This window comes from Hypomesus nipponensis, chromosome 2 (genome assembly GCF_054491055.1).
Source record: "Hypomesus nipponensis isolate SF chromosome 2, ASM5449105v1, whole genome shotgun sequence".
NCBI classification, from domain to species: Eukaryota; Metazoa; Chordata; class Actinopteri; order Osmeriformes; family Osmeridae; genus Hypomesus; species Hypomesus nipponensis.
The window spans coordinates 22,957,509-22,982,225 of NC_140362.1; the positions used below are offsets into that span (position 1 = coordinate 22,957,509).

The 24,717-nt window shown below is 50.2% G+C and overlaps 2 protein-coding genes across 4 annotated transcripts; both read right to left on the reverse strand.

The window, feature by feature from the left end:
* Positions 1-2,435: 2,435 nt before the first annotated feature.
* pdp1 (pyruvate dehydrogenase phosphatase catalytic subunit 1) lies at positions 2,436-8,413 on the reverse strand. 3 transcript variants are annotated; one of them, XM_084669099.1, is made up of 10 exons: positions 8,331-8,413; positions 7,686-7,730; positions 6,889-7,180; positions 6,596-6,763; positions 6,229-6,440; positions 5,322-5,403; positions 5,141-5,235; positions 4,776-4,944; positions 4,347-4,565; positions 2,436-4,269 (listed from the first exon to the last, which is right to left on the reverse strand). In XM_084669099.1, the coding sequence occupies exons 3-10, from the start codon at positions 7,126-7,128 to the stop codon at positions 3,892-3,894; spliced, it is 1,563 nt and encodes a 520-aa protein (XP_084525225.1). In that variant the 5' UTR covers positions 7,129-7,180; positions 7,686-7,730; positions 8,331-8,413; the 3' UTR covers positions 2,436-3,891. The 3 variants fall into 3 exon arrangements, with proteins under 3 accessions (XP_084525225.1, XP_084525226.1, XP_084525223.1); XM_084669100.1 differs by having other exon boundaries at positions 6,889-6,992; positions 7,686-7,743; positions 8,331-8,410; XM_084669097.1 differs by having other exon boundaries at positions 7,686-7,743; positions 8,331-8,410.
* A 535-nt stretch (positions 8,414-8,948) lies between these two features.
* Positions 8,949-20,852, reverse strand: tmem67 (transmembrane protein 67). The gene is made up of 28 exons (XM_084669101.1): positions 20,633-20,852; positions 20,251-20,339; positions 20,070-20,160; positions 19,862-19,961; positions 19,617-19,686; positions 19,208-19,288; positions 18,201-18,263; positions 17,938-18,092; positions 17,671-17,779; positions 17,409-17,495; positions 15,575-15,640; positions 15,244-15,397; positions 14,993-15,113; positions 14,768-14,873; positions 14,640-14,696; positions 14,454-14,552; positions 14,180-14,278; positions 13,189-13,275; positions 13,001-13,100; positions 12,785-12,924; positions 12,479-12,619; positions 11,787-11,867; positions 11,530-11,646; positions 10,564-10,680; positions 10,376-10,483; positions 9,903-10,005; positions 9,312-9,454; positions 8,949-9,217 (listed from the first exon to the last, which is right to left on the reverse strand). Exons 1-28 carry the CDS (start codon positions 20,823-20,825, stop codon positions 9,137-9,139), a joined length of 2,958 nt encoding a protein of 985 aa, XP_084525227.1. The 5' UTR covers positions 20,826-20,852; the 3' UTR covers positions 8,949-9,136.
* Between the last annotated feature and the right edge of the window lie 3,865 nt (positions 20,853-24,717).

Sequence of the window (24,717 nt, forward strand, 5' to 3'; positions counted from 1 at the left end):
ACAATTGTAAACACAAAACACACACGCACACATTTACATTTAGCAAATTACTTATATTATAAAACTTATTTAAGATAATAATAATTCATAATAATTCAATCTTTTATTTTTTTATTATTATTATTTTTAGGGGTGCTGAGATGAAACTCAGGGGTGCTTGAGCACCTCTAAAAAGAGACTAAAATCGACACTGATGTAGTGTCAACCCATAAACAGTACAGTAATGTCCACGTTGGACTAGCTACTGTAGGCCATATTAAAACGTTAGCCAAAAATCCCAAGATTCAGCAACCCTTCAACCCTGAAGATAATTGACACGGAAACACTTATCAACTAAAATTACAGCAATAGACAGGGCCAGGGAGTTTTCAGGCCTTCTTTATGAGAATGGATCAATACTTTTTTGCAAGGTCTGTCAACATTTAATCGACCATATTCGGCGTCAAACTGTTGTGGAACATCTTCGGTTGCTCCGATTTAAGAACAGGAAGGCTTGCGGAATTACCGCAGATTTTTTTTTTTATCAACGGATTTTGTTTGGGCTTGCTCATCACTGAGTAAGTCTCTCGGTTAACATAATGTTTTACGTAGGAGAGAGAGAGCACACACGAGCATGTGTTAATATAAGTAAAGCCCTATTTGGGGTGGGCCCATTCACTGGACCTTTTCAGGGGCCCGGCAATTTCTATGGGCGGGCCTGGGTGTCTGGTGTGTGTCTGAGGGGAGTACGTGTGTGTCAGGAGCCAGAGTTGAGATATCCCAGGCTGGGAACTTTCTCTGTGAGGTTGTGTTATGAGTGGGGGAGGGCCAAGAGTGAGGATGATGCAGGTCATCTCTCGGAAATCAAAATGTTTAGATTGTCAGAAGACACAATGTGATGTGTCACACCCACACCCTGTGGACCAAAACTGTTTTATTATAAAGAAGTACAGAACATCCTGTTATATCGACAGACCCATACAATCAATCAGACAGTGAGCTGCAACTCTCTGCAGAAACATGCATCACCACCAGTAACCCTAACCCTGTCCTCTACTCTGTGCTCTACTCTGTGCTCTCCATTTCAGTGTGTCGGTGGAGAATCACCTCAAGGCTTTCTGCAGGAACATGCTTTAAAGGTAGATTGATGCCAAACAGACAATAAATAATAATCACATATACCAAGGCCAAACCCATGAAACACTAGCTTCCAAACAGACCTTTGTGAATTCATAAATAAATATGCTACTAGTAAAGAACTGGAATGATGATAAACACAATCCTGCCATTTCTTTGAAAACAAAACAGGAAACTTATGTAAATGTTTCCTTCATGGAAATAGAAAGCTATGCCAAAGTTAACAGTCAAAGGTGTCAAGGGGCACACTAACCCTAACAGATTAAATTTGGAGTGACAGAATGTCCCGATGCTAAAAAGAGACTAAACACAATAGAAAATAAGAATGAATAGCTGAATGTTCATCAAAAAGATGCTAAATCTACAGATTAACAGATCTTATTAATAAACATTTTAAGACATTTAACAAACTGATTCCCTGCAGAGGGCTGGGTTACATAAGCACAGAGATGGCCATGGCATCAGGACTGGGCACAGTACCCAGGCTGACAACATCCTAGCATCCTCTAGTGGAGAAGAGTTTATGTGCGTCGCTACGTTTTAGTTCTGTGGTGAACTTAACTCTCCACTTGTTGAGTCGTCAAACTAAACTGACCAGAGTTAGAAATCTGATCAAATGACCCCAGTCCTGTGGCTACGACTTCTTAAAGACCACTGCTTAAAGTGACATTCAACTCCTCTACCTAAATTTAACTTTGAATTTCTGTGTGTAAACACCCATTGGCACTTTCCTTTATGTGAGACTATGTTTAGCCTGTGTTCTGCAGCTCTCTCTCACCAACCGTCTCAGGAGGAGGGGATCCCTCACTGAATTGCTCCTCCAAAGGTTTCTAAAATCTTTACTCAAATTAGTTTTTTACTTGTCTTCCTTGAGGGTTTAGGCTGGTTGAGGGGCAGTTCTATGGGTGTGTGTGTGTGTGTGAAGCCCTCTGTGACACTGCTTGTAAAAAGGGCTGTACAAATACTGTACAAATACATTTGATTTAGAGTTGAGGGGGAAGATAAAGGATTGAAGAGTTCAAGAACAGACAGAACTGAGATGGAAGAGCAGAAAGTTTGTGTTGAAGCGTTGTGTGGCCGAGTGACGACTGTGAGCGAGACGACACCACACTGACCTTCACACACACACATGTACACAGTCCACACACACATTCACCTTTGGCGCTGCCAAACTACAATGTGTACTGTAACTGGAGACCAGGACAACCTTATGAGGGGCCTGGTGGAAGCAGCAAAACCACATTCCAGGGGCGAGGCAGCTAAGAGGACAGCCAATTCTGACGCACTCTGGTGTCTCCACACACTCACGCAGAAACAAATCACCTCCAAGTACTGAGTTTTATTAAAACATTTCAAATACAAAATCGTTATATTCCGGAAACCAAACTGTTAAGGATAAAGCACTCAACAGTGACTTACAGTATACAGTGTGTATAGTTGTGTGTATAGTTTAGGATATACACACATTTTGTATGGTTAAAAGTAAAAGTAACCAAGTATTTAGCCGGAGTCCCCTTGCTTTACATTCTCTCCTCAGCTAATCTAAACCCCAACCACAGTGGTCTGGTTATGACCATCTGAACAGTATGGTCGAGCTCTGACAGATCAGCATGACGACGACAGAAGACACTAACAATCAGGCAACCACCATAAAAAAATACAAATAAGGCTCACATTCAATTCTTGTGACCATTTTTTTTTACACCAAACTGTCTGAACACCCATAATGTAGGGCACCTCTTTGATTTACACCCCCGACACCAAACATTTACTGTGGGAGTAAGTATGGTGGGAATCCAAACCCTGTCATGTCCTTTCCTTACCTTCCTAAACATAGAATTACCTCTCCACAGCCCAGGCCTGCAGCAGTGCATTCTGGGATAAGGAGTTCTGTGGGACAGAGACTGGTCGAGCAGGAGGAGATTCAGTTACTAACCGTCACAGACGGTTAACGTCTGGAACTTCAAAGGGTCAAAACTTCATATCCTGGAAAGTTAAAGACTGAAGTTCTAGAACGTGTCATTGCGATATTAGTATTTAAACATATCAATAGAGATTTTACCACAGTGTTATTTGCTGTAAAGGACATAATAAAATGTTATCAAAAAAACATTTCCACATGCAGCTGGATGGTGCAGCTACAGTCCCTGCTATGCTGGAAGGAGAAGATTGGAAGCTGATGTGCAAAAGATGAAAAGGTTTATACACAAATGGAGTGTGTACATATTTTGAAATACAGTACAAAGCAAGACCAAACAGCATGTGCACACGCAATGTAACAGCAGTTGGGCAACCACAGCCCCCGGGAGCAAATCAGCTTTGGTTGGTTGACTCACTTGGCACATGAAACATGGATATGACCTTTTGTCTGATCTCCTGAGCCATGCAGCCACGTGTCTCTACAATGAGGGCAGCATGATAAGTCTACGATTATATATATATATGTGTGTGTGTGTGTGTGTGAAAGCATGGTACAGAATAAGTTGAATAGTGTGTTTGTGTTGATGGTAGAGAAGAGGTTAAATAGTGTTTGTTCCTGTGTGTGTCAAATGAAAAGAATGGGTTAAATATTGTGTGTGATGATGGTGAAGAATAGGTTAAATAGTGTGTTTGTCGCTGGTAAAGAATAAGTTAAATAGGGATTGTGTGTGTGTGTGTGTGAATGGTAAACTGCCCATGCTGCCTCCTCCACATTGTCCCTGTGCTGCTCCTGTTCAGGACTCTCCTCCCTTCCTCTGTGTTCCAATCACGTGAGGGTTGAACTCTGTGTTCCAATCACGTGAGGGTTGAACTCTGTGTTCCAATCACGTGAGGGTTGAACTGAGTGACGATAATGGTGATGTCATCGCGGTACATGCGTGCTAGCTCCTCGGGCAGGGACAGCATCTTGGACAGCCTCTCGTGGTCCACCGTGCCAAACTCGTTGTTCCCCACCGCGTGGCGCATCAGGTGTGTGGCTGCATTCTGATCCTCAAACGCAGACGACACGCGGGCCTTCCTCTCCTCCAGGAGTCCCTGCATCTGTCCCAGGGTGACCCTGTAGCCCCCCACCGTGAGGGGCTGCCGCTGGTGCACGCCTGTTAGGTACTCGCCCACGATACGGACCACTTCCTGTCTGTGGAGGGTCTCCCATAATCCATCTGTGCCCAGTACCTGTGAGAACAGAGAGGAGGATGATCAGGTGTCAGGTGATCATGGTGCCATGTGAGACACACTGGCTCCTCCCCTACCAGGAAGCGATCCTGCGGCCGCAGCTTGTGGTGTGTGATCTCAGGCTCGGCCGTCAGGTAGGGAGGTGTGTGGTAGTTAGGAGGGATGAACTTGGTGTGTTCGTTATCATGGAGCTGGTCAGGACCAGACTCCAGCACGCGCTTCTGCAGCTCGATGCTCCACTTAAACTTCACGTCCCCGAACGCCCGGAATGGCATGAGGAGGCCTAGCAGCCGGTCCTGAGAGAGAGGGGGAGAGAGATCACAGTGAATCAGGTACAACCCACGTAGTAGGGTTAGATGGTAGAGCACCTAGTAGGGCCGGGGTAGGAGGGCCAGGGTTAGAGGGTTGGATAAACAGGGCTGGGTGTAGAGGGGTTACCTGTCGTATGACGGTCTTCCTCTCTGAGGGTTAGGGCTGGGGTTACAGGGCTGGGTTAGAGAGGTTACCTGGCGTATGACAGTCTTCCTTTCCGAGGGCGGGTGTTCTGAGCGTATGCGTGTGACCTCGTCCTCGTTCTGGGCGCTGTGGTCGTTGGTGAGTGTGTGAGCGCTGAAGGAGCCGTCCTCCTCCTGCACCCCCAGCACGGCCCGCCCGTCCCCTGTGTTAGCCAGATACCTGAGGACACCCAGGCCAGCTCAGACACACGCAACATGGAGCTACTACTGACCTGATCCTGAAGCACTGGCTTTTCATTCAACTTGCATTCAGTCAGATATATTGGTAATAAATTCAGTCTTGAGTTCTGTATAGCATATGGAAGTATGGACAGAGAAGGGTGGAAGTGTGGATAGAAAAGGTGGAGTGTTCGTACAGGTCGGATCCATCGATGTGGGCCACACAGGCAGTGGCCCCAGAGAAAGCCACTCTCAGAACCCAGTAGTGCAGGAAGGCGTTAGGGTCTCCCACCTAGACAACACAACATCAGTCAGACAGCAGTCTGACATACACACACACACACACACATATACACAGACCTAACTGGGGTTTCCCACCTGAGCTTCCAGGGACAGATCACTGTCCAGCCTCTTGAAGGCGCTCTGCAGCGCCTCCCTCGTGTCGGGTACATCCCCTGGACTGAGGACGAGAGAGAGACCCACATAGAGAGAGAGACACAGAGAGAGAGACACACACAGAGAGACACAGAGAGAGAGACACAGAGAGACACAGAGAGAGAGAGACACACAGAGAGAGATACAGAGAGAGAGACACAGAGAGAGAGAGACACAGAGAGAGAAACACGGGGGAAGGAGACACAGAGAGAGACACAGAGAGAGAGAGAGACACAGAGAGAGACACAGAGAGAGAGACACAGAGAGAGAGACACAGAGAGAGAGACAGAGAGAGAGACACAGAGAGAGAGACAGAGAGAGAGACATTGGGAGAGACAGGAAAGGGGGGAAAGAGAGAGAAAAGATGAGAGAGGAGTGACATACGGTCTCCTCCCCCCTCAGGGTAGCTTCCAGATCATAACATTTAACACTTAGATGAGTGAGTTCTACATATTCCCGACGCTCCCACCGGAGTGAGTTATTTCTCAGAAACGGAAGCTAGCCAGCTTTAGTTAGCTTCCGTTACCTAGCAACCTAGCATAATACTTGTAGCAATGCTAATACCTGCTAGGGTTACTTGTTAGCTTCCTCCTTGTAAATTTTGAAGCCATACTATAGCGTTTGTCATATCGTTTTTGTCTATCGGAAAATAGTCAGTTGGAATGTTCAGAATCACACGTGTGACGGTACTCTGGGGGCCTGCTTTCGAAGGATCACATGTGACCCTCTTGCACTAGGGCTACCAAAAAGACCAATTCGCAGCAGCAATGTGCAAATAACACACCTGCTTTACATAACATAACAAACGGCACTATGACGAGAGCTCAGGCCTGGCCTTTGTCCCGCCCACCTGCTGAGGTCAATGAGCTCCTGCCAGTAGGTTCTGAGGCTGTTGAAGTAGAGCGTCTGGGCCTCCCTGCTGAAGTAGTCGTTGGGCTGTTTGTGCCACTGCAGGATGGGGCTGAGCGGCCGGCCAGCCTCCACCGCCGCCTCCAGCTCACACAAAGTGGAGTGAGGGAGCAGCGACACTGCCACGTAGTAGAACAACCTCTCACTCAGCGCCTGCACCGGGGAGTGCACACAACAGGAAGTACTTAGCCAGCATGCTCTGTTTACTACAGTACTACACCCGCTTAATCATCTAGATTCTCTAGTACCACTGTGACAGCTTCCACACTACCAAAGGCTGTAGGTGAGTGTTTCAGCCTGGTGGGTACCTGGGCACAGGCACAGCCGGCGTGGCCGTCAAACACGCCCAGCAGCATGCCTCGGGTCTGCAGGCAGGTGGCAGCACTGCGCCGGTCCTCAATTGGTGCATTGGCTGGCAGCTGGTTACTGTCAAACCCCATGACTGATGACACATTCTTCCCATCAAACTCTGGAACCTGGAGTCAACACCATACAACATACACCTTTAGCAGAAACTCTGAAACTGTATTGGGAAGACTTGAGTGTTTTGGTATGCGAGCACGGGTTAGGGTAGCCAGCATGTGTGTACGTGGGCTCTGACCTTGAAGCTGTACTCGTTGGCTTTGAGGATGGAGTTGACCTGGGGGGGGGTGAGGTTGTAGCTGAGCAGGTCCCAGGTGGTGTGGAAGCCCCGGTGGGTGGGGCCTGGAGGCAGAGGGGCATGCTGGGAGTTGGAGTACGGAGGGGAGGGGCGGTGGGCCTGACGTTGGCATGGTAACAGGCTTGCTCCCCAAAGCTTGGCACGGGGAAATCCTCGGAGCAGCTGTGATGTAACAGGCATGACTCCCAGTACACACACACACACTCCCTCACACACACTCTGTCAAACACACCTGAAGGAAACGTTAAGACATTAGTGAGAGGGTTCAACTACTCTCCATTTCATACATGTTCATTGATAACACATATTCAGTTGTTGTTGATCCTGTGGTAGTTTCAAGTATAACTAAATCAAAACCCCCAATTTCAGCATTAAGCAATCCCTTCACATAAAAAATATTGTTATAAGTTGTGCTTATAAGTTGGGGATTTTCACATTAATATTCAATGTGGCGGTTCCTTGGGTGCTAGGGATCTCATTTAAAAGAAAGGTTTTGGAGTTTAGTTACACTTTAAATACCCCTGGGAACTAACTGTTTGCCCATAAGTGGCTCCAGCATAAGCCAGCAGTGTTCAGGGTCAACAGGGGGAAGGCTTCCTATTTATAACCCTGAAAACTGATGTCCTGATGTTTGTTCCTAAACCGTCCTGGCCGGCCATGCCCATGACCTACTGAACTAGATACTTGGCGTGACTGTCTCGCCATCTCCACCCATTTATTATGTAATAATCAGTTACCTGTCTATTTGTAGAGCGCTGTCGCAGTGACTGATGTCTCCAGGCCTGTGAAAAGCGACTGGTAAAAAGCCAAAAATGTTGTTGAGTCACCGACTCTACTGTAACACAATAAAATATGAAAATACAAGCGCTATCGGCTATTGGCAACAAAAACTAACTAATGTTGATCATTTTTTAGACCTGTTTAGCCAACTAACGGTAGTGCATCCGCATGGTATAGCGGCCGCAGATAAGATGTCGAGTACACAACAAGCTGTTCCTGCCCATCCCATAGAAAGTTACCGTACAGCTAGCTACAGTAGTGTGGTCGTAGTTAGCGGTCGGGCAGGTTTGCTGAGGTCGCCAGCTCTTTCTGTAAACCTTGTATCAGTCTATTTGTGCATGCTATTATCATCTAATTGGGTAGAAAGGATACCATTTTACAATTCTTAGTCTAACTATTACAGTAGAGAAGTAGCTAAAGCGGTCCAACACTGTCCTGCGGCAAGTAGCCAGAACAGGCTCGCATGCTGGCTAGCTGCTTTAGATAACAACGCTGTCGACTAAACAGCAAGCCATTTATTGTCATATTTGGATGTGGATGTTACTTTTTCAGTGAAAATGACTTACAAATGCATTAAGTCAAGTAGCTAGCTATATACTCACCTTAATCGGTTGATTGTCGGTGAGCGGTGTAGTAACAGTGTCTGAACAACTCAACCCGCCTGCCTCACCGCCCACATCCTGATCTGGACCTGCACACGGGACGTTGATTGGCTCAGCTCATCTCTCTGACAGTTAACCCAGTACACACCGGTAATAGCCTCACAAAGTCCCTTCACTGGAGAAAAGGGTCATGTGTTGATGAACTGCCATATGCATAAGCAGTGGAGTACAGAAGCAAGTTATTACCTGCAGGTGACACTGTTCAGACAGGTCAGTAAAGGTACAAAATACTCGGTTAAAGATAGTATTTAATCTACAGCTCACTGTAGGGCCAATAAGGAGAAATAGTCCTAAGCATGCCTGGTACATCCAGACATGCCCAAGGTGTTGCTGTAGTCTGAAGGCCTGGGAGGGGGAAGGGATTGAGGTACCAGAGATGATAAAGAGCATTTATAGCACCATAAAATCTGCCCGTAATCACACCACCTTAGTTTACTATTGGTACCTGTGTGTTAGTGATGAAATGTCTGCAGCAGTGTGTTTAATTTGTGAAATGTGTCTGCAGCAATGTGTTTAAAGTTGGGTAATTTAGTAAAACAATATTAAAAACATAGTAAGTCACATTTATTTTATTTATTATAAAACATCAAATACAAAAGCGCAATCAGATATTTACATCATTTGCCAGGCGGTGAACAATTAGTAAAATACTGTATCTGTGTAAACAAATGGAACAAAATCACATGTACAAAACAGAAATGCTCTGTACACATAACTACGAAGGCTTAGACAGCAGGAAAATAACCCTAGATAAGGAACCTCTGATCCACCAATGTCTTGTTTGCAAGATTTCTCCGGCCAAAAGCGTTGCGGATTAAACGGATGATCTGAAAAACAAATGTGAATCTTTATCCGGTGTTCAAGCAACAAGGAACTTATTGTTGTGCAACTTCATCACCATACACACACACGCACACGCACCATCTGCTGTAGATATGTGAGCACAGCAGCCAGGGGGAAGCTCTGAGCCCCAAGGTCGACCACGCAGAAGAACAGGGTGTCGAAGACCAGCAGGGTGGCCTCGTTACCGTAGAACAACACATCACTGAACGAGTGGGACTCATCTGCAGGAACACACACACACACACACACACAGGAACACACACACACACAGGAACACACACACAAACAGGAAGGAAGGAAACACACACAGGAACACACACACAGGAACACACACACACACAGGAACACACACACAGGAACACACACACAGGAACACACACACAGGAACACACACACAGGAACACACACACAGGAACACACACACAGGAACACACACACAGGAACACACACACACACAGGAACACACACACACACAGGAACACACACACACACAGGAACACACGCACACACAGGAACACACACACACACACACACACACACACACACACAGCCAGGAGACACACAGGAACACACACACAAACAGGAAGGAAGGAAACACAAGTCAACAATGCTCTTGCTCCCATACTAAATGACCATCCTAAACAGAGGTTGGTAAAATGAGGTCAATACCATTATAGAAGATGCTTTTGTCGATAGGCTCCATGAACTCCATCCCAATGACCTTCTCAAGCAGGAGCTTGTCCTTCACTATGTAGTCCATGTCCCGATGGGCCTACACAGGATACACAGTCACTGATCTGGACCACGCATGCTGGTTAGGGTCAGGGCTAGGGTCAGGGCTAGGGTCAGGGCTAGGGTCAGGGTTAGGGTCAGGGCTAGGGTCAGGGTTAGGGTCAGGGTTAGGGTCAGGGTTAGGGTCAGGGCTAGGGTCAGGGCTAGGGTCAGGGTTAGGGTCAGGGCTAGGGTCAGGGTTAGGGTCAGGGTTAGGGTCAGGGCTAGGGTCAGGGCTAGGGTCAGGGTTAGGGTCAGGGTTAGGGTCAGGGTTAGGGTCAGGGTTAGGTTGGTTTGGCTGTTCTAGGACACTAACTCAAGGATGGTCCTTTACTACCAATGATGTGTGAGTGCACTACTGTGCTACTGACATGGTCTATAATGGAGCCCAAGAAGCGGTTCATGGTGTGGTAGGCCTTGGTGCTCTGGTCAAAGGGGTTGTTCAAGGACGCGTCCACCAACCGTGACGGGCCGTTCCTCTGGAGGACACAGGAGAGTCATCGTCACCCCTGTGACATATCTACAGGACTTGATACAACCATCCATCCCTCACACACACCCTGCTGAGGGGTTCCCGTATGCGGTCGTACTGCTGCCTGAGGCGGTTGGTGATGGATATCTGGAAGGTCTGGGTGTCTGTGTTGGGAAGCAGACCTCTCTGACCACACAGGGCCTCCTTCACACAGAGGACAGGGAGAGTGTTAGAGACACAGAGAGAGTTGGAGAAGGAGGCATTAGGAGGGAGGAGCAAGAGATAGAAAGTGAGAGAGACAAAGCAACAAAGAATGGGGTGTATACAAGAGAGATGCAGTAGCAGGTGGGAGTGTGTGGGTGTGGAGGATGTCACTGTGTGGAGGATGTCACTGTGTGGAGGATGTCACTGTGTGGAGGTGTGGAGGATGTCACTGTGTGGAGGTGTGGAGGATGTCACTGTGTGGAGGATGTCACTGTGTGGAGGATGTCACTGTGTGGAGGATGTCACTGTGTGGAGGATGTCACTGTGTGGAGGTGTGGAGGATGTCACTGTGTGGAGGTGTGGAGGATGTCACTGTGTGGAGGATGTCACTGTGTGGAGGATGTCACTGTGTGGAGGTGTGGAGGATGTCACTGTGTGGAGGTGTGGAGGATGTCACTGTGTGGAGGATGTCACTGTGTGGAGGATGTCACTGTGTGGAGGATGTCACTGTGTGGAGGATGTCACTGTGTGGAGGTGTGGAGGATGTCACTGTGTGTGGGTGTGGAGGATGTCACTGTGTGGAGGATGTCACTGTGTGGAGGATGTCACTGTGTGGAGGTGTGGAGGATGTCACTGTGTGGAGGTGTGGAGGATGTCACTGTGTGGAGGATGTCACTGTGTGGAGGATGTCACTGTGTGGAGGTGTGGAGGATGTCACTGTGTGGAGGTGTGGAGGATGTCACTGTGTGGAGGATGTCACTGTGTGGAGGATGTCACTGTGTGGAGGATGTCACTGTGTGGAGGATGTCACTGTGTGGAGGTGTGGAGGATGTCACTGTGTGGACGTACAGCCTCTCTCTTCAGGTTGCTGTTCATCTCCTCCATGTTGGTGTCTGCGTGGCCGTGAACAGAACGCCCATGGATGTAGTAACCAAAACACCTGTGTGACAGCAGGAGTACAGACACCTACACACACACGCACACTTAGAACAGCTGTGACTGCAGCAGTGCAGACCTACACACACTCAGAACAGACCATGTTTTCTGTGTCAAAGTGTTTCCCAGAGGTCTTACCAAGTTACTAATGCAGCAGAAGTCTTACTCACGTTACTAATGGAGCAGAGGTCGACAAACTGCCGGATCTTATCTTCCACAAAGCGCTCGTGGAACACCGTGAAGAACACCATCTGTCCAAACACACAACACGTGTTCTATCATCTTGGACTGTGTTTAGAGGCGGGTGTTGTGTTCGAACAGAGATACGGGACCCTCCATTGAGGCCAGTCGCCCCCTCACCCAGGTGTACCTGCAGTAGGCCCCTCCCCCTCACCCAGGTGTACCTGCAGTAGGCCCCTCACCCAGGTGTACCTGCAGTAGGCCCCTCACCCAGGTGTACCTGCAGTAGGCCCCTCCCTCTCACCCAGGTGTACCTGCAGTAGGCCCCTCACCCAGGTGTACCTGCAGTAGGCCCCTCCCCCTCACCCAGGTGTACCTGCATAAGGCCCCTCCCCCTCACCCAGGTGTACCTGCAGTAGGTCCCTCCCCCTCACCCAGGTGTACCTGCAGTAGTCCCCTCCCCCTCACCCAGGTGTACCTGCATAAGGCCCCTCCCCCTCACCCAGGTGTACCTGCATAAGGCCCCTCCCCCTCACCCAGGTGTACCTGCAGTAGGTCCCTCCCCCTCACCCAGGTGTACCTGCAGTTGGTCTCTCCCCCTCACCCAGGTGTACCTGCAGTAGGTCCCTCCCCCTCACCCAGGTGTACCTGCAGTAGTCCCCTCCCCCTCACCCAGGTGTACCTGCAGTAGTCCCAGGCAGAGCCAGAGGGAGGCCGCAAGGCCGTAGCGCAGTGTCAGGCTGGAGGGAGGGCTGAAGGCCTGCGGGGGGCGCTCCAGCACGGCCCAGGGCTCTCTGAGGGTCAGACTGGAGAAACCCACCACCTGGACAGAGACACAGGATGGGACAGGCTAGGACAGGACAGAGAGGGGATGGGACAGGCTAGGACAGGACAGAGAGGGGATGGGACAGGCTAGGACAGGACAGAGAGGGGATGGGACAGGCTAGGACAGGACAGAGAGGGGATGGGACAGGCTGTAGGGGCGTACCTCGAGAAGAAAGAGAACAGCCATGATTTGGAAGGTTGGGTTAATCTTGCGAATGGTCTGAATCTCGTTCCATTCGTTAGCAACAAAGTAAGTCCTCCAGATACTGACAGGAGATGGTTCCCGTTTCCCCTCAGCACAACCTGACAACACACACAGTAGATACTAGACACTGCTCTGATCACATGCACTCATCTAGAGGAGGTCCTGTGTATGTACCCTGGACAGTCCTGTGGGCTTTGCCGCGTGGTCTTTCCCAGTCTATAAGGAACACGTCCACAGACAGCTGCAGCACCAGCTTGTGGAGAAACTGAACAGTCTGAAACACAGATGCAGACAATGACCAGAAACATAATTCCTTGACTTACAGACACACACACAGTAAACTGAGCAGGATGAGGCCTCACCTTTAGTGCGAAGGCACAACCAATGTAGGTCACAAAACGCTCCTCTTGTGCAGGCAATGGCAAGAGCACAGAAACAAACTGCTGGGCCTGAAAACACGAGGGACATTAGATCACATGCAGCATATCTGATTTTCATGAAGCTAGCCTGGTATAGAGAGACAGCAGGGGATAACAGGACAGGAAAAGAGGGGAGCAGAGAGGGGCAGAGAGGAGAGAGGGGAGGAGAAAGGGGAGGAACTTGCCTCTAGCGTCTGATTGTGCAGCCCAGAAAAAAAGAAGATACGGAATAACCAAACATTAAAAAAATTAAAGAGATAACTGAATAAACTACCGTATTTCTTCGAATAAATGCTGCAGCGTTTAAAAAGAAAAAAGCGTTCATTTTTGGTGTGGCGTTTATTAAAGGGAGACGATTATTCGAATTTATCAATTATTTGTAGCTGCAGTGCAGCAATAGACAACTTTATTGCTGGCATTGTGACAAATGAATCATGCAGCTAAAAACGCAGGTTTCATTTACTACCGCTGACCTTCTTGTCTATTCTTTGTTTGTCTATGAGTGCGGCAACTCCCTATCTCATTGGCTATCAATTAGGTGTGTGTTGGTAGTAGTCTCAAATACAAGTGTTCTACATTGTGTAGAAATCTGAAGCAGCATGCCTAAATGTTCATACACGTTAGCTTTCAAACAGAAAGCTGTGCAGAAAGTTACGCACATGTGTAATAAATACTGGGGTTGAATGTAACCGTTTTCAGATTTTTTTAATGCAGCGGGGGTAACGTTTTTTCGAGGGCGGCGTTTATTCGAAGAAATACGGTATATACATTTAGTAAATGAAAGAGATAACTGAAAAAACTATATATATTTTGTAAATGAGATAACTGAATAAATTATATATTTTTAGTAAATTATACAAAATTGGGAGAATGCCTCACATCTTAGTCACACTGAGGATGTATAACAGCCTTGGATGAGTTTCACTGTGCTGACCTTGTAGAAGATGAGCCAGTAGAGTCCGGTTCCCCAGGTGATGATGAAGAACACGTTGGCCAGATCTCCAGCGTAGAACAACAGGAACTTCATCACAGTCTGAGAGAGGGAGAGAGGGGGGGAGAACGAGAAAGAGGGAGAGAAACCCTTCAATAACACTAGTCTGTGGAACAGAACATCTTCAATAACACTAGTCTGTGGGAGAAGAGGAAAGAGCAACAGCACTTTGACGTGTGAGAGTGTGGTGTGAGAGTGAGGGGTCAGGGTCAGGTACCTCCATGTCGATGAGGGGTGAGGCCATCCTCCTCTTCCAGCTGGCTGTCTTCAGGAGTGAGTACAGGACAGCTACACCACCCAGCACCCCTAGAGCCACCTGCTCCACACACAGAGGGACCCTGCTTAGTATGGACTGCTTACACTGGATCTATGCCACTGATGACTTACTGAGGTAGTGACTCACGTCTGTTTTGATGCGAGACTCATTTTGGTCCATTTCGTAATTGACTGCAAACGACACCTGAAAACACAGGGTGGGGTCACTGACTGGTGTGTGTTTGTAGGTGTGTGTGTGAACATTGGGGGACTTACTGAAACAGTCTGTGTGTTGGAGTCTGTGATGAGGATGTCAGAGTAGGCCACAGACAGCAGGGGGGGGAACACCTGACCCCTCTGGGTTTCTGGGACCAACTGGAACCTGTGCCAGCAGACACAGCAGACACAGCAGACACAGCAGACACAGCAGACACAGTCAAAGGAGGAAGTGCAAAAATGGCCATAAAAACAGTTGACATCTCATGGTAACTGGTGACCCACTTTATGTTGATGCTGCTAGCGATGCGGAGGACTTTAGGCAGAGAGCTCAGACTGTTCTCTCTGCCAGTGAGGGTGTCCACCACCAGCAGACGCCTCGACAGGTACCAGTCATTCATGTTCCCTGGAAAAACACACACACACGTAAGAACATGGCATAATATAAACGCTTTACACTCTGTGAAGAGTGCATTGTGTCTTGTGTGTATTGGAACTTCAAATGTTGTCCAGCTGCACATCCCACCATCTCTCACCCTGGTTGGTAAACAGGCCGTTGAACTGTTGGTTGAGGTTGCGTGTGGGGAGGGGGATCAGACGCTGGCTCCCTCCGATACTCACATCCACAAACACGTCGTAGAATACAGGCTCAGGGTACACACGCAGCAGCTCTGCTACAGAGAGCACACACTACACACACACACACACACAAAGGATAGAACAACCACTCAAATAAAACACTGAAAGGTTTGCACACCAGATAGGCTGTAGTCATTACAATGCAATGCTTCTTATGTAGATCGTAAGATCTTTAAGCACATAGCAACAACAGAGATTTCAAGAAAGTAAATGAACAGAGACACTCACACTCTCTTGGAAGGCCGTGCCAAAGGTGTAGGCTGCTCTCTGTCTACTGGCTGAATCAGGACACAGCTGGGAGACAGAGAAAGACAATGGTTCGTTATCCAGCTCTGCAGAAGCCTGCTTATGACCTTTCATTTGAATCAGGTATGTTGGAGCAGGGAAACATCTAAAACATGGAGGACAGGGCTGCCCTGAGGACAGGGCTGCCCTGAGGACAGGGGGGTCCTGAGGACAGGGGGTCCCTGAGGACAGGGGGGTCCTGAGGACAGGGGGGTCCTGAGGACAGGGGGGCCCTGAGGACAGGGGGGCCCTGAGGACAGGGGGTCCTGAGGACAGGGGGTCCCTGAGGACAGGGGGGCCCTGAGGACAGGGGGGCCCTGAGGACAGGGGGGCCCTGAGGACAGGGGGGCCTGAGGACAGGGGGGCCCTGAGGACAGGGGGGCCCTGAGGACAGGGGGGCCCTGAGGACAGGGGGTCCCTGAGGACAGGGGGGCCCTGAGGACAGGGGGGTCCTGAGGACAGGGGGGCCCTGAGGACAGGGGGGTCCTGAGGACAGGGCTGCCCTGAGGACAGGGGGTCCCTGAGGACAGGGGGGCCCTGAGGACAGGGGGGCCCTGAGGACAGGGGGTCCCTGAGGACAGGGGGGCCCTGAGGACAGGGGGGTCCTGAGGACAGGGGGGCCCTGAGGACAGGGGGGTCCTGAGGACAGGGGTCCTGAGGACAGGGGGTCCCTGAGGACAGGGGGGCCCTGAGGACAGGGGGGCCCTGAGGACAGGGGGGTCCTGAGGACAGGGGGGCCTGAGGACAGGGGAGCCTGAGGACAGGGGGGTCCTGAGGACAAGAGCCGGTTTGCTTTTCCATGGGCTAGAGAGCCACCACAGAGTCGTTACGTCACTGTATACGTCTCATCTTTCCCAGCAACATTTACATTACATTTACGCATTCAGCAGATGCTTTTATCCAAAGCAACTTCCAAAAGACAGCTTTACAAAAGTGCATAGGTCACTGATCATAAAAATGAGATAGCCCCCAAAATTGCGGGTAACCAAAACATGAAGCATACATTGTGAAAACTAAATAAGTCTCAAAGGGAAGAACCATAAGAGCATGTAGTTAAACAAGTTAGAATTAAACAACATGAATCTCGAAAAAGTGCAAGGGTGTACCTGCGTAAAAAAAAGCAAGCAACAAAAATATATTACACAGCAAGTATAGGATTTCTTGGCTATTGCGCAATACCCTGGTCTCGCAGCAGTATGACAACACTGGCATCATCAGCGCAACATTTGATAAACTTTTGCTGTATAATGCTTGTGTATTACATTTGTGTTAAATAGAGGCTCAATAGCTCATAACAATTGTGTTTGTCATTTCACTCATTTGATAATATTATGATAAAATGCAGCAACTAGTGTCTGCACTGCGATGCTAGCTAGGTTTTCGAAATGTTGGAGCAAATTTACAAATTAACTGTTTCATCAATAAAATAAGCACATTTTCAGCAACTACACTGCCCACTTCTCGTTACATTTTAATTCAGATGCTGATTTACACGTACGTTTAGCTGAAATATGAATTATAAAAACTTAGAGCAATGGCGGTCAAAGGATTCTGTTTGTCTCGTTGGTCAAGGTAACCCCGCCCCTGACGCAAGCGGTTCTTAGTTGGTTCCCACTAGACCACCTCTGTTGTGGTGCTACTTAAGAACCACTTTCCCTGGTCCGGAGCCGGTTCTTTGGCTGTCGAAAGAGAAAGAACTGGTTCGAGATTAAGCACTGGCTCCGAACCAGCACCCAAAATGCGTTGGTGGAAAAGGGGTACCATTGGACACCCTCACCTGCAGGTTAGCTCCTCCCACCTGCTCCCAGGACAGGAAGTCTCCCCTGGCGTTGTACACAGCAGCCAGCAGCTTGATGTCTGTGTTCTGGGGGACACATAGTGCTGTTGGTTACTGCTTTGCTTCGGAACAATATGCAAGTGAAAGTAACTGGGCTGTAGTTGGCTGGCTTTGTCGCAGGTAATGCTGTGATTGAGGTGTTGTATGATGAGCTGTTGTGGTAGGGTGAAGCTAGTGGCCTAGCGTTAGTTCTTGTTCTGACCCGGTTGTTTCCCTTGAAGCTGAACCCTGTAGGCAGTGGATCTGTCTGCAGCACGCGATTGGCTAGGCCTGGCTGGTCTCCATAGTAAAGCCACGGCAGATTGGCCCTCCTGAAGTCACATGGGAATGAAGGACCATGATTGTCTGTTTACACGAAAGGGTTAAAAAATGTGATATTCCTACACACAAGACCCTGGTATAATCGCTCGCACTATTGTAAGCATTCCTATCTGGATATGTCCGATCAGGATGACGGCGGAGATGTTACCAGTAGGAGATGTCCTGGGTGGACCCAAGGGCGGCGGTTGACCTGAACACGGTGTTGAAGAGACCACAGGCATCCATGCTGGCACTGCTGAAGGAGTGCATGTTCATCACACACATGTTGCCCAGAGCCTGGCAGGCTGTCCGGTTAGAGAACACCTGCAGACAACAAACACACGCATGTGCACACAACAGATCAGACACTGTGATTGGCCCAGGACACACAAGAGCAGGTAGATGCTGGTGATGGCAGGAGGCAGTATTCACCAGGCAGGCAGCTGCAGAGGAGTACAGGTTTTTGGAGAACCACGCTGACTGGACCGGAAGAGCCTGTGGGAGACACGGGGAGGAGACACGGGGGAGGAGACACGGGGGAGGAGACACGGGGAGGAGACACGGGGGAGGAGACATGGGGGAGGAGACACGGGGGAGGAGACACGGGGAGGAGACACGGGGAGGAGACACGGGGGAGGAGACACGGGGAGGAGACACGGGGGAGGAGACATGGGGGAGGAGACACGGGGAGGAGACACGAGGAGGAGACACGGGGAGGAGACACGGGGGAGGAGACACGGGGAGGAGACACGGGGGAGGAGACACGGGGAGGAGACACGGGGGAGGAGACACGGGGGAGGAGACACCGGGGAGGAGACACGGGGGAGGAGACACCGGGGAGGAGACATGGGGGAGGAGACACCGGGGAGGAGACACCGGGGAGGAGACACCGGGGAGGAGACACGGGGAGGAGACACGGGGGAGGAGACACGGGGGAGGAGACATGGGGGAGGAGACACGGGGGAGGAGACACGGGGGAGGAGACACGGGGAGGAGACACGGGGGAGGAGACACCGGGGAGGAGACACCGGGGAGGAGACACGGGGGAGGAGACACGGGGGAGGAGACACGGGGGAGGAGACACGGGGGAGGAGACACGGGGGAGGAGACACGGGGGAGGAGACACCGGGGAGGAGACATGGGGGAGGAGACACGGGGAGGAGACACGGGGGAGGAGACACCGGGGAGGAGACACCGGGGAGGAGACACGGGGGAGGAGACACGGGGGAGGAGACACGGGGGAGGAGACACCGGGGAGGAGACACGGGGAGGACACACGGGGAGGAGACACGGGGGAGGAGACACGGGGGAGGAGACACGGGGGAGGAGACACAGGGGAGGAGACACGGGGGAGACGACAGGAGACAGAAGGTGATAGTCAAATCATTGTCCCTGTCTGGGAGGCACTTAAGAGATGGCTGTTCAGTCTGTGCACTTACCAGCTGAGCAAAGTTAACATGTGTGTTGACTGTTGCAGGAAGGTTGTTAGGGGGGGCTGCTGGGAAACACAGTCCTCCGGCCTGAGAAGGAACACACCACATCCTGCCTCAGGCAGGTACACCACATCCATCCCTCAGGCAGGTACACCACATCCATCCCTCAGGCAGGTACACCACATCCATCCCTCAGGCAGGTACACCACATCCATCCCTCAGGCAGGTACACCACATCCTGCCTCAGGCAGGTACACCACATCCATCCCTCAGGCAGGTACACCACATCCATCCCTCAGGCAGGTACACCACATCCATCCCTCAGGCAGGTACACCACATCCTGCCTCAGGCAGACTCTGGGGGAAAAGTACTTAACAAGCTCATCTACAGACGAGAAACCCTGAAAGAACTCACCAGGATGTTGGAGGAGCCACACGTGCAGGAGGAGGTGGTGTTGATGAAGGTGGCCTGACATCTCTCACATCTGACAACACAAAGCAGCCCAGCCCAAAGACCAGGACAGGCCCTTTTCTATAAAGCTAGTTTACCAAATAAGCCTGGTAAACTCACTTTATGGAACAGGCCTCTGGTTTACACAGTTATGATGACCATGCATCTACAACATGGCTGTTGATGTGACAGGTGGGGAGTGTTGGTACCTGTTACCACGGCGGTCAGGTGCTGAGAATGTGGGCGCAACTCCACTGCACACCTCACACACTGCTTCTTCTAGAATATTCCCTTGAACATCCCTTTCCACTGAAAATTACAGATTCAAGACAACCTTGGCTCACACTTACCACCCAGTATGATGTCATTATAACAGCAGTCACACAGACATGCATGTTTGTTCTTTCAGACACTCACCCAGAATAGTGCCTTGCGGGCACTGGCACATCCCTGTCTCTGTAAGACTGCCTGGGCACTGAATGCACCCATATCTATCTCCAGTTACTGCCTACAGAGGGGGTAAGGGGGCACATCCAGATAAATACGTTTGAAAGCTCACAGTGCTTGGACAAGACTAATGTATAAGCGTTCTGCTTACAGGTCTGTCTGGAGGGCACTGTTGGCAGGTGATGGCCGCTGCCGCTGCCGAGAGAATCCGGAACCCCGGCTGGCACTCACAACTCAATCCTGAAGAAGGCAGAAATTAGACAGGTTAAGAAAGAATAACTATTTACCTAATAAACCATTTCTCGAATAGGTTTGCTAGATCAGACATTCCTTCCCACATGGGTATGCAGAGGCCAACTGACTCAAAAACATTCTCAAAAAGATGCATGGCTATGCTACGTTAGCTTACGTTATGTGCTAGGCTAGGCTACTAGCTACTACACATAAAGGTAACTAGCCTTGTGCTACAATATGTGGTTTTCTCTGATTCAGCTAGCTACTGTAGTGCTGGTAAGCTAGCCATTAATACGCACCATCTGCACTCTTTTTTTGACTTGAACCGCATTTTAAACACGACAGACTAGATATATCGAAATACTGTTCCGTGCCGCAGTCTGATGGCCCCTGAAATGATATTGCAAACTGCTGAGAGTAAAGTAAATTAGATTTTATTAAAATAAATAAAGTCAGTGTGCAGAAGTCCACAGACAGCGTCTCCGTCGCCATGGTAAAGTCTTGTTAATGTTCTGTTATTTACCCACAACCCCCTTCTATCTTAATGCACATGCGCCTCATCCCTCCCCCTCTCCCCCCTCTTTACAGATAGCGCGCGTGTTCATGTGCAAACTTTCTGTCCGAAAAACGAGCCTCTTCTGCTTTGGCTGAATACTGCATTTTACTGCAGTTATTAAAACCAGTATCTGATGCGTTCACCACATAAAAAACGGTGTTAGTCTGCTGGGATTTTTATTTGTATTTGTTTGCAGGTCTGTGGAGGAAACTGGATCAACATGACCATAGTACTACGGTTGCTGGGTCTGAATACTGAGGCAGGTTCGGAAGACATACGTAGATTTTGCGACTTGTACATGGAGTCAGATAGCTAAGCGGTTAGGGAATCGGGCTATTAATCAGAAGGTTGCCGGTTCGATTCCCGGACGTGAAAAATGACGTTGTGTCCTTGGGCAAGGCACTTCACCCTACTTGCCTCGGGGGGAATGTCCCTGTACTTACTGTAAGTCGCTCTGTATAAGAGCGTCGGCTAAATGATTAAATGTAAAATGTAATGTACATTCCAGATGGTGGTGTTTACTTTATCGGAGGAAGTTTTGTTGCATTTATCTTGTTCACCAGTGAAAGCAGGGCCGGCCCAAGGCTTAAGCAAACGAAGCGGCTGCTTAGGGCCCCCGTGGCCGCCAGAGAGCCCACAAGAGCACATTAAATTACAGTTTATTAACTTATTTTTAAAGTTACTCAGAGGGGCCCCCAAATCAATTCTGCTTAAGGCCCCATAAAGGCTTGGGCCGACCCTGAGTGAAAGAGATGCACAACGTGCACTGCGTCGATCAGGGCCAGGGGAATCTCCTCCGAAGGTCCCAAGTTACTCTTGGTGTCAGCAGTATTGCAAAGCTGCTACACAAAATAGAATCGAAGCTACAAAATATGAAGCTCCCTGAATCCTCCCTCCCAGGTAGGAGTCCTCTACCAGACCCTGCTGCTGCTCTGCATGTCAGGCTGGTTGCTGCTCTTCAAGGATTTCCATCAAAACAATGTACAGAAGAAAACAAATGTCTGTTTCCAGTCCTGCTGGGTCTGGTGTGCAGCCGTTCTTGGGAAGGAGCCAGGGAGACCAGAGCAGAGAGACCAGAGCAGAGAGACCAGAGCAGGGAGACCAGAGCAGAGAGACCAGAGCAGGTAGACCAGAGCAGGTAGACCAGAGCAGAGAGACCAGAGCAGGTAGACCAGAGCAGGTAGACCAGAGCAGAGAGACCAGAGCAGAGAGACCAGAGCAGGGAGACCAGAGCAGAGAGACCAGAGCAGGTAGACCAGAGCAGAGAGACCAGAGCAGGTAGACCAGAGCAGGTAGACCAGAGCAGAGAGACCAGAGCAGAGAGACCAGAGCAGGTAGACCAGAGCAGAGAGACCAGAGCAGGTAGACCAGAGCAGGTAGACCAGAGCAGAGAGACCAGAGCAGAGAGACCAGAGCAGGTAGACCAGAGCAGAGAGACCAGAGCAGAGAGACCAGAGCAGGGAGACCAGAGCAGAGAGACCAGAGCAGGTAGACCAGAGCAGAGAGACCAGAGCAGGTAGACCAGAGCAGGTAGACCAGAGCAGAGAGACCAGAGCAGAGAGACCAGAGCAGGTAGACCAGAGCAGAGAGACCAGAGCAGGTAGACCAGAGCAGGTAGACCAGAGCAGAGAGACCAGAGCAGGTAGACCAGAGCAGGTAGACCAGAGCAGAGAGACCAGAGCAGAGAGACCAGAGCAGGGAGACCAGAGCAGAGAGACCAGAGCAGGTAGACCAGAGCAGAGAGACCAGAGCAGGTAGACCAGAGCAGAGAGACCAGAGCAGGTAGACCAGAGCAGAGAGACCAGAGCAGGTAGACCAGAGCAGGTAGACCAGAGCAGAGAGACCAGAGCAGGTAGACCAGAGCAGAGAGACCAGAGCAGGTAGACCAAAGCAGAGAGACCAGAGCAGAGAGACCAGAGCAGGTAGACCAGAGCAGAGAGACCAGAGCAGGTAGACCAGAGCAGAGAGACCAGAGCAGAGAGACCAGAGCAGGTAGACCAGAGCAGGTAGACCAGAGCAGAGAGACCAGAGCAGGTAGACCAGAGCAGGTAGACCAGAGCAGAGACCAGAGCAGGTAGACCAGAGCAGAGAGACCAGAGCAGGTAGACCAGAGCAGAGAGACCAGAGCAGGTAGACCAGAGCAGGTAGACCAGAGCAGGTAGACCAGAGCAGGTAGACCAGAGCAGAGAGACCAGAGCAGAGAGACCAGAGCAGGGAGACCAGAGCAGAGAGACCAGAGCAGGTAGACCAGAGCAGAGAGACCAGAGCAGGTAGACCAGAGCAGGTAGACCAGAGCAGAGAGACCAGAGCAGAGAGACCAGAGCAGGTAGACCAGAGCAGAGAGACCAGAGCAGGTAGACCAGAGCAGGTAGACCAGAGCAGAGAGACCAGAGCAGGTAGACCAGAGCAGGTAGACCAGAGCAGAGAGACCAGAGCAGAGAGACCAGAGCAGGTAGACCAGAGCAGGTAGACCAGAGCAGAGACCAGAGCAGGTAGACCAGAGCAGAGAGACCAGAGCAGGTAGACCAGAGCAGGTAGACCAGAGCAGAGACCAGAGCAGGTAGACCAGAGCAGAGACCAGAGCAGGTAGACCAGAGCAGAGAGACCAGAGCAGGTAGACCAGAGCAGAGAGACCAGAGCAGGTAGACCAAAGCAGAGAGACCAGAGCAGAGAGACCAGAGCAGGTAGACCAGAGCAGAGAGACCAGAGCAGGTAGACCAGAGCAGAGAGACCAGAGCAGAGAGACCAGAGCAGGTAGACCAGAGCAGGTAGACCAGAGCAGAGAGACCAGAGCAGAGAGACCAGAGCAGGTAGACCAGAGCAGGTAGACCAGAGCAGAGACCAGAGCAGGTAGACCAGAGCAGAGAGACCAGAGCAGGTAGACCAGAGCAGGTAGACCAGAGCAGAGACCAGAGCAGGTAGACCAGAGCAGAGACCAGAGCAGGTAGACCAGAGCAGAGAGACCAGAGCAGGTAGACCAGAGCAGAGAGACCAGAGCAGAGAGACCAGAGCAGGGAGACCAGAGCAGGTAGACCAGAGCAGAGAGACCAGAGCAGGGATATGTCCAACTCTTTGGACTGCCTTTGTCTGTCACCAAGTGGGATGTGTGTGACTTCTTTAGAGAAGTTAAGTTTCCAGATCCGCAGATCTTCTGCTCTTCTCTTCAACAACCACCGGATAGGATCCGTCTGTGTGGAGGTGCGTGGAGCTTCAGAGGAGCTCTGGACTTCTGCGGTCCAGCAGTCTGAAGAGCCCCACTGCTCCAGATCATCATGTCCATCTCTCACAGCATGGACTGGGGGCTTGCACGGACCGGTCTCTGAAGGTTGTTCACAGTCACCCTGCTCAGGCTCCTGCCCCGTGCACAGGCTCCTGCCCCGTGCACAGGCTCCTGCCCCGTGCACAGGCTCCTGCCCCGTGCACAGGCTCCTGCCCCGTGCACAGGCTCCTGCCCCGTGCACAGGCTCCTGCCCCGTGCACAGGCTCCCACCGTCATATTGCAACAACTTTCTTTTGACCGTCGGACTGTCTCAGACCCCTCACATCAAATGTTAAAAGAAAGTGATTTTTATTTGTTGTGTCAGGTCATGTGACCCAAAGGCAGCACAAGGGCTAAATAAATGGCCTTCTATTATGCAGTTGTTTTATACTCCAAAGCTAGGGATTTTTGGTATTGAAAATGGTAAATATAGCATGTTGTATGTATGTTAGCATCATGTAACTACTGGACTGAGTTAGGGTTAGACTGTCTGGGACACCCTACATCAGCCTTTGAAGAGCAAACTCAAGTATGGAAGGATGACAGGAAGTGAGGATGACAGGAAGTGA